This window comes from Coregonus lavaretus (genome assembly GCF_964263955.1).
Source record: "Coregonus lavaretus genome assembly, chromosome: 26".
Lineage (NCBI taxonomy): Eukaryota > Metazoa > Chordata > Actinopteri > Salmoniformes > Salmonidae > Coregonus > Coregonus lavaretus.
The window spans coordinates 20,691,603-20,707,523 of NC_140013.1; the positions used below are offsets into that span (position 1 = coordinate 20,691,603).

Below are 15,921 nucleotides of genomic sequence, written 5' to 3' on the forward strand. Positions count from 1 at the left end.
AATGTATTTGGCTAAGGTGTATGTAAACTTCCAACTTCAACTGTAAGTATTGAAATAGAGGCCTAAGTAAGTTACGGTATTATGAGTAAACAGGATGCGCTCTTAGGCCTACAGCTCAATGGTGGTTATACAAGGCTGCTATACTAATCCTACTAATGATAATGACATTACTTATGATCATAATAATAATAGCAATATTAACAATAAAAGAAGATTAAGAAAAAGGAGCGTTATTATAAATATCATTTTTCGGACAATTTGGAACAGAGTAAACAACACTAAATAAATTATAAATAATACCAGAAGGTTGTTCTAACGGGAAAAAAAGTGTAAAGCCTTTATTACAGCAAAGCAAATATGAAAAAATAGCTGAATTTGTGAAATTGTTTACTTGACATGTCGTTGCGTGAGGCTTGGTGCTCACGGAATCAGTAGGCTATTAAACAAACACTCAAACAGGCAACAGAAGCAGGATGTCTTATTTCTGTGGATATATTGATGATTTATAAAGCCAGGCACATTTAACAGTTAGGCTATTGATTATAGACTTAATTAAGTTGGGGTTTCCTCTCTCCTCACTTTTCTTAGACAATAAGGCAAGGGCTGCCTCCGCCGCATTGTTCTCAACACCAATATGCTGGTTAACTTTGCTATTATGCACATAGCAACATGGTCTAGGAAAAGGTGCCAGTTCAACAGCGCACTGATGTGTTTCAGAACCGCGGACAGCGACCACTATCCAATGCGGGAGAAAGCGCATGTTATAAAAAAATATTATTTTTATTAGTGTTGCACCATTGTTCTTATGTAATATAACCATATACAATTTCAGTAGCACATGTCTTAGACTGATGGACTGTGCCATCCCCATGGCCTCCACAATGGATCAGTCCACTCAGACAGGTGTCTTTGTACACCATGATATACAGTACCAGTCAAAAGTTTAGACACACCTAGTCATTCCAGGGTTTTTCTTTATTTTTACTATTTTCTACATTGTAGAATAATAGAGAAGACATAAAAACTATGAAATAACACATATGGAATCATGTAGTAACCAAAAAAGTGTTAAACAAATCCAAATATATTTTAGATTCTTCAAAGTAGCCACCCTTTGCCTTGATGACAGCTTTGCACACTCTTGGCATTCTCTCAACCAGCTTCATGAAGTAGTCACCTGGAATAATGTGCCTTGTTAAAAGTTAATTTAATGCGTTTGAGCCCATCAGTTGTGTTGTGACAAGGTACGGGTGGTATACAGAAGATAGCCCTATTTGGTAAAAGACCAAGTCCATATTATGGCAAGAACAGCTCAAATAAGCAAAGAGAAACGACAGTCCATCATTACTTTAAGACATGAAGGTCAGTCAATACGGAACATTTCAAGAACTTTGAAAGTTTCTTCAAGTGCAGTCGCAAAAACCATCAAGCGCTATGATGAAACTGGCTCTCATGAGGACCGCCACAGGAATGGAAGACCCAGAGTTACCTCTGCTGCAGAGGATAAGTGCATTAGAGTTACCAGCTTCAGAAATTGCAGCCCAAATAAATGCTTCACAGAGTTCAAGTAACAGACACATCTCAACATCAACTGTTCAGAGGAGACTGTGTGAATCAGGCCTTCAAGGTCGAATTGCTGCAAAGAAACCACTACTAAAGGACACCAATAAGGAGAAAAGACTTGCTTGGGCCAAGAGACACGAGCAGTGGACAGTAGACTGGTGGAAATCTGTCCTTGGGTCTGATGAGTCACAAACCGCTGTGTCTTTGTGAGACACAGAGTAGATGAACGGATGATCTCTACTCTGAAGCATGGAGGAGGAGGTGTTATGGTGTGGGGGTGCTTTGCTAGTGACACTGTCTGATTTATTTAGAATTCAAGGCACACTTAACCAGCATGGCTACCACAGCATTCTGCAGCGATACGCCATCCCATCTGGTTCACTTAGTGGGACTATCATTTGTTTTTCAACAGGACAATGACCAAAACACACCTCCAGGCTATGTAAGGGCTATTTGACCAAGAAGGAGAGTGATTGAGTGCTGCATCAAATGACCTGGCCTCCACAATCACCCAACCTCAACCCAATTGAGATGGTTTGGGATAAGTTGGACCGCAGAGTGAAGGAAAAGCAGCCAACAAGTGCTTAGCATATGTGGGAACTCCTTCAAGACTGTTGGAAAAGCATTCCAGGTGAAGCTGGTTGAGAGAATGCCAAGAGTGTGCAAAGCTGTCATCAAGGCAAAGGGTGGCTATTTGAAGAATCTCATATAAAATATATTTTGATTTGTTTAACACTTTTTTGGTTACTACATGATTCCATGTGTTATTTAATAGTTTTGATGGCTTCACTATTATTCTACAATGTAGAAAATAGTTTTAAAAAATCAAGAAAAACCCTTGAATGAGTAGGTGTGTCCAAACTTTTGACTGGTACTGTATGTATAGATTTATTTTATTACCACTGCTCGATTAATGAAATCTCAGTCGACCAACAGCCTATCAACCAAACAATTGACCAGTCGACTAAATGGGGTCAGCCCTACTTTGATCATCCATGGATATCTTACAAACATTCAACCAGGAACAGTCCATCCGTACAGGTCTGAGGCCCCACACTGACCTATGTGTTTGGATTGATAAGGGCTCTGTTCAAAAGTAGTGCACTACATAGGAAATAGGGTAACGTTTGGGACACAGCCTATGAATTTCTCTGGACTTTCAGCATCTGTAGGCCCTGCCTGGCCCAACATGGAAACAATTCCCTGAGAGGCACCTAGGTACCACGCAACGTCCAGGGATGAAATGCTCACCAGGTTGAAGAGAACAACTCCACACACCTTGTATGTCTGTTCAAGACCTTCCACACAGAAACACATTCCCCTTTGTCTGCCGCCCATTACTGTATGTAAACACATTCAAGGTATTCCTCTATGGACTAACAGCCTTGTGTGTTTCACATGTGGAATCATCCATACACGTCCCGGGTGTCGACACTGAGGAGAAGCCACTTAACAGTTTTGACTGTCTGAAGTTGTTTCAAAGCGCTATGGGCAGGCAGGTAGACATTTTAAAGCATTGTCTGTAACGGTTGATAGAAGAAATGTGTGGGCAAATTATTGCTTTGTGGATTGGCATGTTTATCATAGGAGCAGGAAAGAAGGGCCACATATACTGAATATCTGGTAACTAGAAGTTGATTTGTACAAAAGCATTTGATATATAACCTTGACAAGAAACACAGAAAGGGAGACGAGGCTATGCTTGTATCTTCAGTAGTCCTAATGGTTGTGCTCAGACTAGATTAGGTCCTAATGGCTCTGATGGCTGATGTAGCATGATTAGAGCAGGTCCCAGGCTGACCAATAAAACAGATCAGCTTGACCATTAGAGCAGGTCTCACCCAGGTTGACCATTAAGACAGATCAGCCCTGACCATTAGCGCAGACCCCAGGTTGACCATTAACACAGATCAGCCTGACTATTCGAGCAGGTCCCAAGCTGACCAATAAAACAGATCAGCCCTGACCATTAGAGCAGGTCCCAGGTTGACCATTAAGACAGATCAGGCTGACCATTAGAGCAGGTCCCAGGCTGACCATTAAGACAGATCAGGCTGACCATTAGAGCAGGTCCCAGGCTGACCATTAAGACAGATCAGGCTGACCATTAGAGCAGGTCCCAGGCTGACCATTAAAACAGTGCATTAAGCTTTTTAGACAGACATCAAGGCTGCATTCCTTTAAGGCAGGCAGTTAAGTGTGTGTGTGTGTGTGTGTGTGTGTGTGCGTGCAGAGAGGGAGGGAGACAAGAGGGTGAGGGAAATGTCCTTTGGGATCGGGTCACAAGCCTTGGGGGCTGGGTAACTGGACTAGGGCAAGGTGAGGGGATAGGCTCTAGGGCAGGGTGGGGTTTGTCTGAGAAGACAGGTGCGTGCCATTGTCTTTCTGCATTTTATTGGCTAACCCTGGGGCAAGGGCAACCAATCACAGACTGTGTTTACTCTGTAAAAGAGACAAGCCATGGATAGATGTGTCTGATGCATGTGAGCATTCCCGAAAGTGTGTGTGTGTGTGTGTGTTTGCTGGCATGAGTATATGCGTGGATGCCTGCATTCCCTAACCATTCACACCTCTCTTGGCTCCAGCTGGTCGACACGCTGTGTGTGTGGGGCTGTCGTGAAACTTTGCTGCGTGGTTGTACAGAAACGTTGTAGCATGGTTGAAGAGAAACATTGTAGCATGGTTGTAGTGTAACATTGTTGCATGGTTGTGTTAAGCACCTATCAAAGTCATGTACACGTACACGCAGCAGTGTTCTAGAATATTAGACCGTTGGCTTTCATACTTTTCCAATTCTCAGTGCGGCTTATGCAACTTCTCCAGCTGTCAACACATTCAAATGAATAGAGGAGCTGCGGAGCTGCGTTGGTTGGGAATTTTGGGGAGGCGCGTATTCGGGCTGGTGGTCTTAGAGCCGTGTATCTATGTCACAATGGGACGCCGGCGTCTGTGGACTCTGAATTACGCTTTAGAATCACAGGGCTCACCTTGAGGATCATCTCAGCGCGGGTCATCCCCTTCACGACTATCTTGGTGTAGCTGGCTGGGGCCTTGCGGACCACCTGAGACCCTATAGAGGGCAGATCCAACAACACCGTCTTCAGGGAGTGGGTGTCCAGGAGGAGCTGAAGAACAAAGCAAAAAAAACTAGCTAAATTATCAGCTACAGGCAGCAAACAAACGATTGTCAAAACATTTGTATTGTTTTGGAGACCGTAAGCGTAATTCTACTAAGGTAAAGGCTAATGAAATAAAAGGGTAAGTATGTTTACCTGTTCAGCCCCCACCATGCTGATAGGCTTACACCTGAACAAGTGGTTGATGAATTTAGGAATGAAAGAGCTGAGGGGGGAAAAAAGACAAGATAGAATATCAATTCATTGAAAACAAGAGAATTTAGCATTTCTGAAAACTGACAATTTCTTTTAAAATCTCGAAATCAATTGTCTTGTCAATGGGAGTACCAAGTCTTCCTCACACACATTGACGAACAGTGAGGAGGGAAGTAACTCACTTGGTGAACTTGATGCAGAACTGGGTGAAGTATTTTCGTGTGGAGGCCAGGTTATCTCTGATGATGGGGACATTCTGTTTGATGTGCATGATGACTGACGTCACGTATGGACTCTGGTCACCTACATGCTCTACACTCTGCCATGGCATCTAGAGGGAGTGAGACCAAGAGAGACAGTGAGAGAATGGTTGAAAGTGAAAATAGAATATGACAGTGTAAGGAGGAGAGGAATGTAGTGGGTGTCGCACCTTGCTCATGGCAGTGAGAGCAGGGTCACAGGCAGTGTCCAGGTCCTGAACAAGCAACTGGATACTGTTGGAGATCACACTGATAGACACAGAGAGTTTACATTCATGGACTTCACATCCAATTATTCCACTTTATCTCATAAACTATTGTTCATTTTGAGTTGGCAGAAGTTGCCCCTAATAGTGAAGGTTAGGATTTGGCGCGTACTTGCTGAAGGTGTCCATCTCTCCAGTCAGGTTGATTCTCTCCACCAGGGTCTTATCCACCTTCTCCTTCAGCTTCTCCTCCAACTGACACACACAGACACAGAATAGGTTTAACGTTAAGTGTGTGTGTGTGTGTGTGTGTGTGTGTGTGTGTGTGTGTGTGTGTGTGTGTGTGTGTGTGTGTGTGTGTGTGTGTTCTAACCTGCTGTGTGGTGGCCAGACAGTACTCTGCAGTACTGAGGATGCTACAGATGAGACACAGCTCCTCTACAGTGAACTTCGCAGCCTCTGAACCCTCCTTCTCCTGCAGCAGACTCTTGATGGTCAGTCCTCCACTATTACTGCTAGTCCTGAAAGACAGAGAGCGAGAGAGAGAGATTGAGAGAAAGAGTCTCAATAGTTTTAACTAGCTTCCTTTTCTCGTGAATTAGGGACAGAAGTCTGCTCACATGAAGGGAAAACTCTGGGACCTAGTGTGAACTGACAAGGAGAAACTCCTGTCTCTAGTTATAGGTTATAATTCAAAGCAAGGTTTGGATAATTGAGACATAGCCAGAGGGGCAGGGTTACCATGGCAACGTGGCTAAACCACCTCCCTCTCATTAATAAACGCCACAGCCGAGAATTCTGGGAAAACCACAACACAGCTCCAACCCCCAGAAGGGTCACCTTTAAAAAACTCCACAAAACAATAAACACACACCACACAAGAGGTCGTATAATGTGGCCAGTGAGCGAAATATGTTTTCGCTCATGAAGTATTAGGCCTCACCTCGATGTAAACACACCTCGATGTAAACACACCTCAATGTAAACACACCTCAATGTAAACACACCTCAATGTAAACACACCTCGATGTAAACACACCTCGATGTAAACACACCTCGATGTAAACACACCTCGAGCACCACATGACATGCAAACCCAGACAATCAAACACAGCGACAACTAAACACTACTGAACTATAAACAAACCCCTGGGAATGACGGATCACTCTTCTGAATGAACGAACTCTAACTTTGGCAGATTCCTTCATCAAAAGGGAATTGAAGCAGATGACAGCATATATCATCCGTAATAATTTTTATCTTGCTTTGACAGAAGCATTTGTCCCAGTCCAGCTCCTAGTAGGCCACAGTTTATACTGGTTGTCATAGGGATGTAGCTCAGTTGGTAGAGCATGGCGTTTGCAACGCCAGGGTTGTGGGTTCGATTCCCACGGGGGGTATGTAAAAAATAAAATAAAAATAATAATGTATGCACATGTAACTGTAAGTCGCGTCTGCTAAATGACTAAAACGTAAATGTAATGCCCCTGACAATCAGTCAGACCCACGCTACAGCTGTCCCTCTGTCTGGTCATCCCTCAATATGTTTGCCAATTTCTTCTGAAGACTCAGTTCTGTATTTCCCATTTACCCCTTTCCAGATAACAAAGCAGTGGTGGTCAGAGAGTGTGTGGGTGGCTTTGATGAGTAGTACATGTAAATGTAATAGTTCCACCTGTGTCAGAATATTTTCCTAGCAAAGCCAGAAACCATCCAGAAAATGGTTTGAATGAAAACCAGAGCACACAGTGGCCTTCCAGAACACAGTTTGTGAGCAGCATGAATAAAAAGCGCTTACTAAATAATTACTAGACCTACATCATCACAAATAAATCTGATCATCATATCATTAGGCTAGGCTGTAGTAAATTACTTGGGCAGGTTTCCAGACAGTATCTTCCAGGCATACTCTCTGAGGTACTTCTGGAAGATGGTGGTGAGGGCGATCATAGGTTCCCCTGTGCTAAGCTGAGAGCACTGCACCATGCACTTCTTATAGTAGACAAACAGGTCAGCACAGCTGGGCAGCACCGCTCCACCGTCCTCCGTGCCCGCCTTGGGGGGGCCCTGCGCCCGGAAGTCTGACACGAAACGGTCAATCATCTCCCCCAGGTTCCTGAGAATAGTAACACACACAGCTCAGTGATGACCCCCAGACACCAGCACACACACACGCAGGTTGACGTTTTATTGCCATGAATCTTGCCCTGGAGGCAGCTGAGCGATTACACTAGATGGGCCAGCTGGAAAGTCAAAATTGGCTTTATTATAAAGATTCATGAAAACTAAAATTAGCTTTTTGGTCTTAATTTAAGGTTTGGCATTAGGGTTAGCAGTGTGGCTAGGGTTAGGTTTAAAATCAGATTGTATGGCTTTGTGGCTGTGCCAGCTAGCGACCACTCTGCAGAGCTGCCTCCAGAGCAAGATTCATGACAAACGCCAACCTGCCCCACACACACACACACACAGTTCAGTGATGATACAATGGAAGAGTCAGACAGACAGGGTTAGAGATTCTACCTCTATTGCGGCTGTCTTCACTGTCCTTTAATTTCAATGTCTAAACGGCTGTTAACATCTAGTACTTTACCCCCTGCCCACCCACTGTTACTATGAAATGAAGCCAAGGACAAAAAACTAAATCCACTTTGTATGAACAATTAGGTCACTATTATCTCTCCTGTTGTATTCCATTGAGACGAGCTGCTTTGGAAATGCCTGATGTAGAATCATCTGGCCATGTCTGTTGTGAAAGGAGGCCATAGCCAGATCATGTAAGTTCCAGACAGACTGATAAGCACTAAATGCTCCAGTGATCCAATACTAGGGTCCGACGCGAGACAGACAAGCCCCAGAACAGTGCCTTGTTTCTGGGGAGACCCCACGTCTGAGGGGGAGGGGGGGGGGGGTGGAAGGAGGGAGGGAGGGAGAGGAAAGAGAGTGAGAGAGAAATAGAGAGTGGAAGAGAGAGAGAGGAGTAGTAAAGAGAGGGAGGAAGAAAAGGAGAAGAACAATCTGCTGCAGAATACATTTTCAATCCCTCTTTCTCAGCGTCTGTGGTCATGCAGCTAATAGGAACCATTTCTGCCTCAGCAGAGAGAGAGAAAGAAACACACAAACAAGAGAGGGAACGAAAGAGAGAAAGAGTAAGGGGGGGGGGGGGGGGGGGCTGATGAGGGAGAAAGGAAAAGTTCTGGGCACACAAATCTGTGCCAGATCTCCAATCACACGCACGCACACGCTCACACCACATACACACACACTACACCACTCACACACACTACACCACTCACACACACTACACCACTCACACACACTACATCACTCACACACACACTACATCACATCACTCACTTGTCCTGAGACTCGATGTAGACATAGAGGTGAGGCTCGAAGCACTTGGAAATGATGCCATGGAATGGGTTGTCAGGAGCCTTGGGCTTCTTGAGCTGGGGAGCAGAAAATGGTCAACAATGTAGGATGTAATTACTACTCATGATTTTTCTCTTTGGGGATGAGTATTTTTTTTCTCCAAAGTGAGCCCTTAAAAGCTCCTATCGAGATCCTCCTAGAGATATTCCCATCATGAGTCACCATGACACAGGAAATGACCTCAGAAGGTCAGCCTATGCCTATCAAGGTCGAAGTTCAGACAGGGTCAAAGGGTCATCTCAAACATGTCTTACCCTATCCAGACCCTCGTCCATCTCTGACCCATCCTCTCCAACCTCGTCCTCCAGGAAAGGGTTGGTGGACTCCAGTGGTGTCTCAGGCTTCTTCACCTGAAAACAACACTACAGTCAGCAACAATGGCCCAATGATGGTGTGTGTGTGTGTTTATTATATATGTGTATCTAACCCCGGGCCCGTCGGTGAGGGTGCACCCAGAGAAGCGCTTGGCGAGCAGCCCCTCGAAGTTGGTGGTCCTCTGAATGGCAAACAGAAGCAGCTTGACCTCAATCTCTTTGGCCCGCGTCCGCATCACTTTGGCCAGCTCTGTCCTGGATGACACACACGACACAGAAAAACAGACAGACACAGACACATAGGGTCGTCAACACGTCAAATTGCGGCATCAATTATTGTGATAGCCTACATGAGCACTGACCTGCTAACGAACACTAAATCAACTGTCTACTGAATAGTGTTGGGATGATAGAGGAGCACAACTATTACAACAGTTGATAGAATGTGTTGACAGTGAGGCACTGGCTGTCTCAACAGTTTCCAGCACAGGGTGTGTGTGGTGATGTGGCAGAATTCTACAGCAACGTGTGTGTGTGTGGGTACCTGGTGATGTGGCAGAACTCCACAGTGATGCGTTCGGTCATACACCACTCTTCAGGGAACATGCGTCCGTACTTCTCCTCATAGTCCACCAGCTGACGCTTAATCCAGGCATAGCGCCGGTCAATCTTATCCAGCCAAGCTACCTGAGTCAGGTCAGTGGACAAACACACTTTCAGGTGGAAGGTCCACAGACTCACTGTCACAACACTAGCATTATTAAAGATCAGTCAATGTACATCTCAAATATGATTCACATGATCTACAAAGGAAGAAATACTGGGATATAAAATAAATGTTTGGACCATAAACTACAGTATTTTTTTATGGTCGCTTATCCCCATTTGTACCTACCCAAAATCCCTCGTGTAAATGGACCCAAAATGGCCGCCTTAGTTTAAAGTGGAACTGACAGCGTTTTAACTACTTTGCAGATGTGAAATCATAATATCAGTAAAAAAAATATCAAATTCCCAGTTTATGCTTCAAAACCAACTTTATAAGAGGTTTTAAAAAGAGGTTATATTTTACTCAAAATTCCGTGACGTAGAGTAAGGCATTGTTGGCAGAATCTTTCCTCTCCCTCCCTCCTTCCACCCCTCCTCAGATGTGGGGTCTCCCCAGAAACAAGGCACTGTTCTGGGGCTTGTCTGTCTCGCGTCGGACCCTAGTATTGGATCACTGGAGCATTTAGTGCTTATCAGTCTGTCTGGAACTTACATGCAGTTCAATGCATGATTAATATAATTCACCAATACATTTCATCGCACCCATTCGGGACGCACCGTTTTAGTTTCAATGACTCAATATTTAGAACAAAAACGGAAGACTGTAACTAAGGCTAGGAATGTCAATAAAATCAAACTAGCAAGGGCAATGATAACATGTCAGTCATAAAGTGGCTAATAGGCTAGCGCACGTGTCAAACAAGGCCCGCGGGCCGAATAAAACACACAAGCGAGTATAAATGAGTCAACAGTTGAGTCATCTACTTCATGAGATTAAAGCCTGATGCGCTGGCATCAGTGAATTCAATGTCAATTGCGCTGCTTTCGTGTGTCGCGTTTACAGCACTCAGCGGAGGGTAAGTGTACAAACACATGCCACAGTCCTAGCAAGGCAACTAAAATGTTGCAGTCTGGCTTCGGTTTTTAAAGCTTCACAATGAATAACCAAAACTAAACATGCAACAAAACACCCCGCAAAGGAGAAACATGCAGGCCTATTATAGCAACATTTGAGCAGTAGCCTAGGCTGGCTACTCAACTACAATACATTTTGAGTGCACCATACAGCAATGCTGCATTCAACCGCACCGGTGATCCATGCGGTACAAAACAAAATGTAAACACGTTTTTAAGTTTAAATGTTACAACCTATAGCTACGTTATTATTGGAGTTAAATACTTTTTGATTAGGGTCGCAGCATATTATGCACATCTGCAAGCATAGCAGCAAAGGCTGGACCATTTTTTTTTTATTGTATCTTTTTGTGTTAATTTTATGTTAACGCTATATACAGCATCCTATGTACATAATTGGACATTATAAAGGGCCGTATTTTTTTCAAATAAAATAATTGCCTATTTGGGTTGCAGTTGCACGTTTTTTTGTAAAAACAAATTGGCTATGTCTGGCCCGTGAATTATTTGTTTTTTAAAATATGGCCCGTGCACTGATTGAGTTTGACGCCACTGTCTAGCGTATCGATTTATGGAGCTAGCTATTTATTTAGCAAGCTAAAAACACAAAGCCTAACGTTAGCTAGCTAGCTGCAGGGAGGATGTCATGTCATTGGATGAGTGAGTCAGTGATCGACTTTTTCCCCTCATTTCGTTTTTCGTTGGCTACAGCTATAGATACAGGTGTCATTGCTAGCTACCCAACACGACCAGCTAACTGTACTGTAGTAGCTAAATACAATATACTTGTCCTAGCTAGCCAACGTTTAATCATTGCTGCGTCATGAAAGGAACTTGACACAGACACGAATGATCTGTTTAGTGTGTTAACTCACTATTGGTGGTTTGTTGTGACCAAGTGTTGGTGCTAAACTGTGTGTTACTGGATGCTAGCATGCTAGTTAGCTAGTTAACACACTATTGGTGGTTTGTTGTGACCAAGTGTTGGTGCTAAACTGTGTGTTATTGTTATTGGATGCTATCATGCTAGTTAGCTATGGTGTCATAGTTAGCTAGCTGAATAAAGTGGGTTGAGTCTATTCCTTTAAACATTGAACCGCTGTGGTTCACAACAATTCTGATTTCTAAAGGTGGAAGTTGGGAGAGTTTTTGTTCGGGTGGTTCAGTGAAACAATTTTAGTTTCTGAGGTAGAAGTTTTTGGTGAGGGAGGCCCTGCTCTCTCCTCTCCCAGATGCTTAGCTCATTTAATTCCGATCTCCTCTGCATTTTTGTAGCCATTTGCTACAGCCTGTCAACTATGCCTCTGCCTATCCCTGTTCTCTCCTCTCTGCACAGGCTACACAAACGCACCACACCGCGTGGCTGCTGCCTCTCTAACCTGGTGGTCCCTGCACGCACCCCACACCTGGAGTTCCAGGTCTCAGGCAGCCTCTGGAACTGCCGTTCTGCTGCCAACAAAGCTGACTTCATCCCAGCCTATGCCAACCTCCAGTCCCTCGACTTCCTGGCGCTGACGGAAACATGGATTACCACTGAAAACACTGCTACTCCTACTGCTCTCTCCTCGTCTGACCATGTGTTCTCGCATACCCCGAGAGCATCTGGTCAGAGGGGTGGTGGTACAGGAATCCTCATCTCTCCCAAGTGGACATTCTCAATTGTTCCCCTAACCCATCTGTCTATCTCCTCATTTGAATTCCATGCTGTCACAGTCACTAGCCCATTTAAGCTTAATATCCTTGTCATCTATCGCCCTCCAGGTTCCCTTGGAGAGTTCATCAATGAGCTTGACGCCTTGATAAGTTCCTTTCCTGAGGATGGCTCACCCCTCACAGTTTTGGGGGATTTCAACCTCCCTATGTCCACATTTGACTCATTTCTCTCTGCCTCCTTCTTTCCACTCCTCTCCTCTTTTGACCTCACCCTCTCACCGTCCCCCCCTACTCACAAGGCAGGCAATACGCTTGACCTCATCTTCACTAGATGCTGCTCCTCTACTAATCTCACTGCAACTCCCCTCCATGTCTCCGACCACTACTTTGTTTCCTTTTCTCTCTCGCTCTCCTCCCACACTACTCACTCTGCCCCTACACAGATGGTAATGCGCCGCCGCAACCTTCGCTCTCTCTCTCCCACTACTCTCTCCTCTTCCATCCTATCATCTCTTCCCTCTGCTCAATCCTTCTCCCTCCAATCTCCTGATTCTGCCTCCTCTCCTCCCTTTCTGCATCCTTTGACTCTCTGTGTCCCCTATCCTCCCGGCCGGCTCGGTCCTCCCCTCCAGCTCCGTGGCTTGATGACTCATTGCGAGCTCACAGAACAGAGCTCCGGGCAGCGGAGCGGAAATGGAAGAAAACTAAACTCCCTGCCGACCTGGCATCTTTTCACTCCCTCCTCTCTACATTTTCTTCATCTGTTTCTGCTGCTAAGGCCACCTTCTACCACTCTAAATTCCAAGCATCTGCCTCTAACCCTAGGAAGCTCTTTGCCACATTTTCCTCCCTCCTGAATCCCCCCCCCCCCCCCCCCTCCTCCTCCTCCTCTCTCTCTGTGGATGACTTTGTCAACCACTTTGAAAAGAAGGTTGACGACATCCGATCCTCGTTTGTTAAGTCTAATGACACTGCTGGTCCTGCTCACACTGCCCTACCCTATGCTTTGACTTCTTTCTCCCCTCTCTCTCCAGATAAAATCCTGCGACTTGTGACTGCAGGCCGCCCAACAACCTGCCCGCTTGACCCCATCCCCTCCTCTCTTCTCCAGACCATCTCCGGTGACCTTCTCCCCTACCTCACCTCGCTGATCAACTCATCCTTGACCGCTGGCCATGTCCCTTCTGTCTTCAAGAGAGCGAGAGTTGCTCCCCTTCTCAAAAAACCAACACTCGACCCCACTGATGTCAACAACTACAGACCAGTATCCCTTCTTTCTTTTCTTTCCAAAACTATTGAGCGTGCCGTCTTTAGCCAACTCTCTTGCTATCTCTCTCAGAATGACCTTCTTGATCCAAACCAATCAGGTTTCAGGACTGGTCATTCAACTGAGACTGCTCTTCTCTGTGTCACGGAGGCTCTCCGCACTGCTAAAGCTAACTCTCTCTCCTCTGCTCTTGTCCTTCTAGACCTGTCTGCTGCCTTTGATACTGTGAACCATCAGATCCTCCTCTCCACCCTCTCCGAGCTGGGCATCTCCGGCGCGGCTCACTCCTGGATTGCGTCCTACCTGACCGGTCGCTCCTACCAAGTGGCGTGGCGAGAAGCTGTCTCCGCACCACGTGCTCTCACCACTGGTGTCCCCCAGGGCTCAGTTCTAGGCCCTCTCCTTTTCTCCCTATACACCAAGTCACTTGGCTCTGTCATATCCTCACACGGCCTCTCCTATCATTGCTACGCTGACGATACACAACTAATCTTCTCCTTTCCCCCTTCTGATAACCAGGTGGCGAATCGCATCTCTGCATGTCTGGCAGACATATCAGTATGGATGACGGATCACCACCTCAAGCTGAACCCTGGCAAGACGGAGCTGCTCTTCCTCCCGGGGAAGGACTGCCCGTTCCATGATCTCGCCATCACGGTTGACAACTCCGTTGTGTCCTCCTCCCAGAGTGCGAAGAGCCTTGGCGTGACCCTGGACAACACCCTGTCGTTCTCCGCTAACATCAAGGCGGTGACCCGCTCCTGCAGGTTCATGCTCTACAACATTCGGAGAGTACGACCCTGCCTCACACAGGAAGCGGCACAGGTCCTAATCCAGGCACTTGTCATCTCCCGTCTGGATTACTGCAACTCGCTGTTGGCTGGCCTCCCTGCATGTGCCATTAAACCCCTACAACTCATCCAGAATGCCGCAGCCCGTCTGGTGTTCAACCTTCCCAAGTTCTCTCACGTCACCCCCCTCCTCCGCACACTCCACTGGCTTCCAGTTGAAGCTCGCATCCGTTACAAGACCATGGTGCTTGCCTTTGGAGCAGCGAGGGGAACGGCACCTCTGTACCTTCGGGCTCTGATCAGTCCCTACACCCAAACGAGGGCATTGCGTTCATCCACCTCTGGCCTGCTGGCTCCCCTTCCTCTGCGGAAGCATAGTTCCCGCTCAGCCCAGTCAAAACTGTTCGCTGCTCTGGCACCCCAATGGTGGAACAAGCTCCCTCACGACGCCAGGACAGCGGAGTCACTCACCACCTTCCGGAGACATTTGAAACCCCACCTCTTTAAGGAATACCTGGGATAGGATAAAGCAATCCTTCTACCCCCCCCCCCACACACACAGCGGAGTCGCTCACCACCTTCCGGAGACATTTGAAACCCCACCTCTTTAAGGAATACCTGGGATAGGATAAAGTAATCCTTCTACCCCCCCCCCACACACACAGCGGAGTCGCTCACCACCTTCCGGAGACATTTGAAACCCCACCTCTTTAAGGAATACCTGGGATAGGATAAAGTAATCCTTCTACCCCCCCCCCCAAAAAAAAAAAAAAATTTGTAAAGTGGTTATCCCACTGGCTATAGGGTGAATGCATCAATTTGTGAGTCGTTCTGGACTACAGCGTCTGCTAAATGACGTAAATGTGCCCTTGAGCAAGGCACTTAACCCTAATTGCTCCTGTAAGTCGCTCTGGATAAGAGCGTCTGCTAAATGACTTAAATGTAAAATGTAAATGTGTCATTTGGTTAGCTAGCAAGAAATGTGAATCGCTTTGCTAGCTAGCTATGCTGAACTTGAACCACTGTTATCCACAGTTAGCATATCTTAGTTGTCAATCAAATGTATTTGGCATTGATCAAATGGGCGGGCAGGCAAGTTCCCATTCAGTTGTCAAAAAATCAGTTGGGAAAAGCATGCATTGGCAGGCAAGCTGCAGCACGACGATTAGGGTACCATTCCATTTGTAAGTCGCTCTGGATAAGAGCGTCTGCTAAATGACCAAAATGTAAAATGTATTCACCATCATTTATCAGTGCAATTTTGATGGCCAACAAGCTAAAAAGTTTGAGAGGGTTTACCTAATGTTCCCTCGTTAGATTTGAGCTAATCTCGCTCAGGCTAGCATTAGTTGTTGATGTGCATAGGCAACTAAGGTAGAGATAGCCTACCTTTTCGTGGTTGTTTGATGAATAGGACTG

The 15,921-nt window shown here is 45.8% G+C and overlaps 1 protein-coding gene across 1 annotated transcript in view; it reads right to left on the minus strand.

The window, feature by feature from the left end:
* Positions 1 to 15,921, minus strand: part of LOC311101863 (vacuolar protein sorting-associated protein 53 homolog) — a 39,614-nt gene that overhangs the window by 6,545 nt on the left and 17,148 nt on the right. Inside the window, exons 10-20 of the mRNA XM_084143088.1 lie at positions 9,653 to 9,795; positions 9,222 to 9,363; positions 9,049 to 9,144; positions 8,717 to 8,811; positions 7,236 to 7,478; positions 5,735 to 5,882; positions 5,534 to 5,616; positions 5,326 to 5,404; positions 5,078 to 5,226; positions 4,836 to 4,905; positions 4,551 to 4,688 (exon numbers count right to left, since the gene is read on the minus strand). Coding sequence (XP_083999214.1) covers positions 4,551 to 4,688; positions 4,836 to 4,905; positions 5,078 to 5,226; positions 5,326 to 5,404; positions 5,534 to 5,616; positions 5,735 to 5,882; positions 7,236 to 7,478; positions 8,717 to 8,811; positions 9,049 to 9,144; positions 9,222 to 9,363; positions 9,653 to 9,795 — 1,386 coding nt within the window. The remainder of the gene's footprint in view (positions 1 to 4,550; positions 4,689 to 4,835; positions 4,906 to 5,077; positions 5,227 to 5,325; positions 5,405 to 5,533; positions 5,617 to 5,734; positions 5,883 to 7,235; positions 7,479 to 8,716; positions 8,812 to 9,048; positions 9,145 to 9,221; positions 9,364 to 9,652; positions 9,796 to 15,921) is intronic.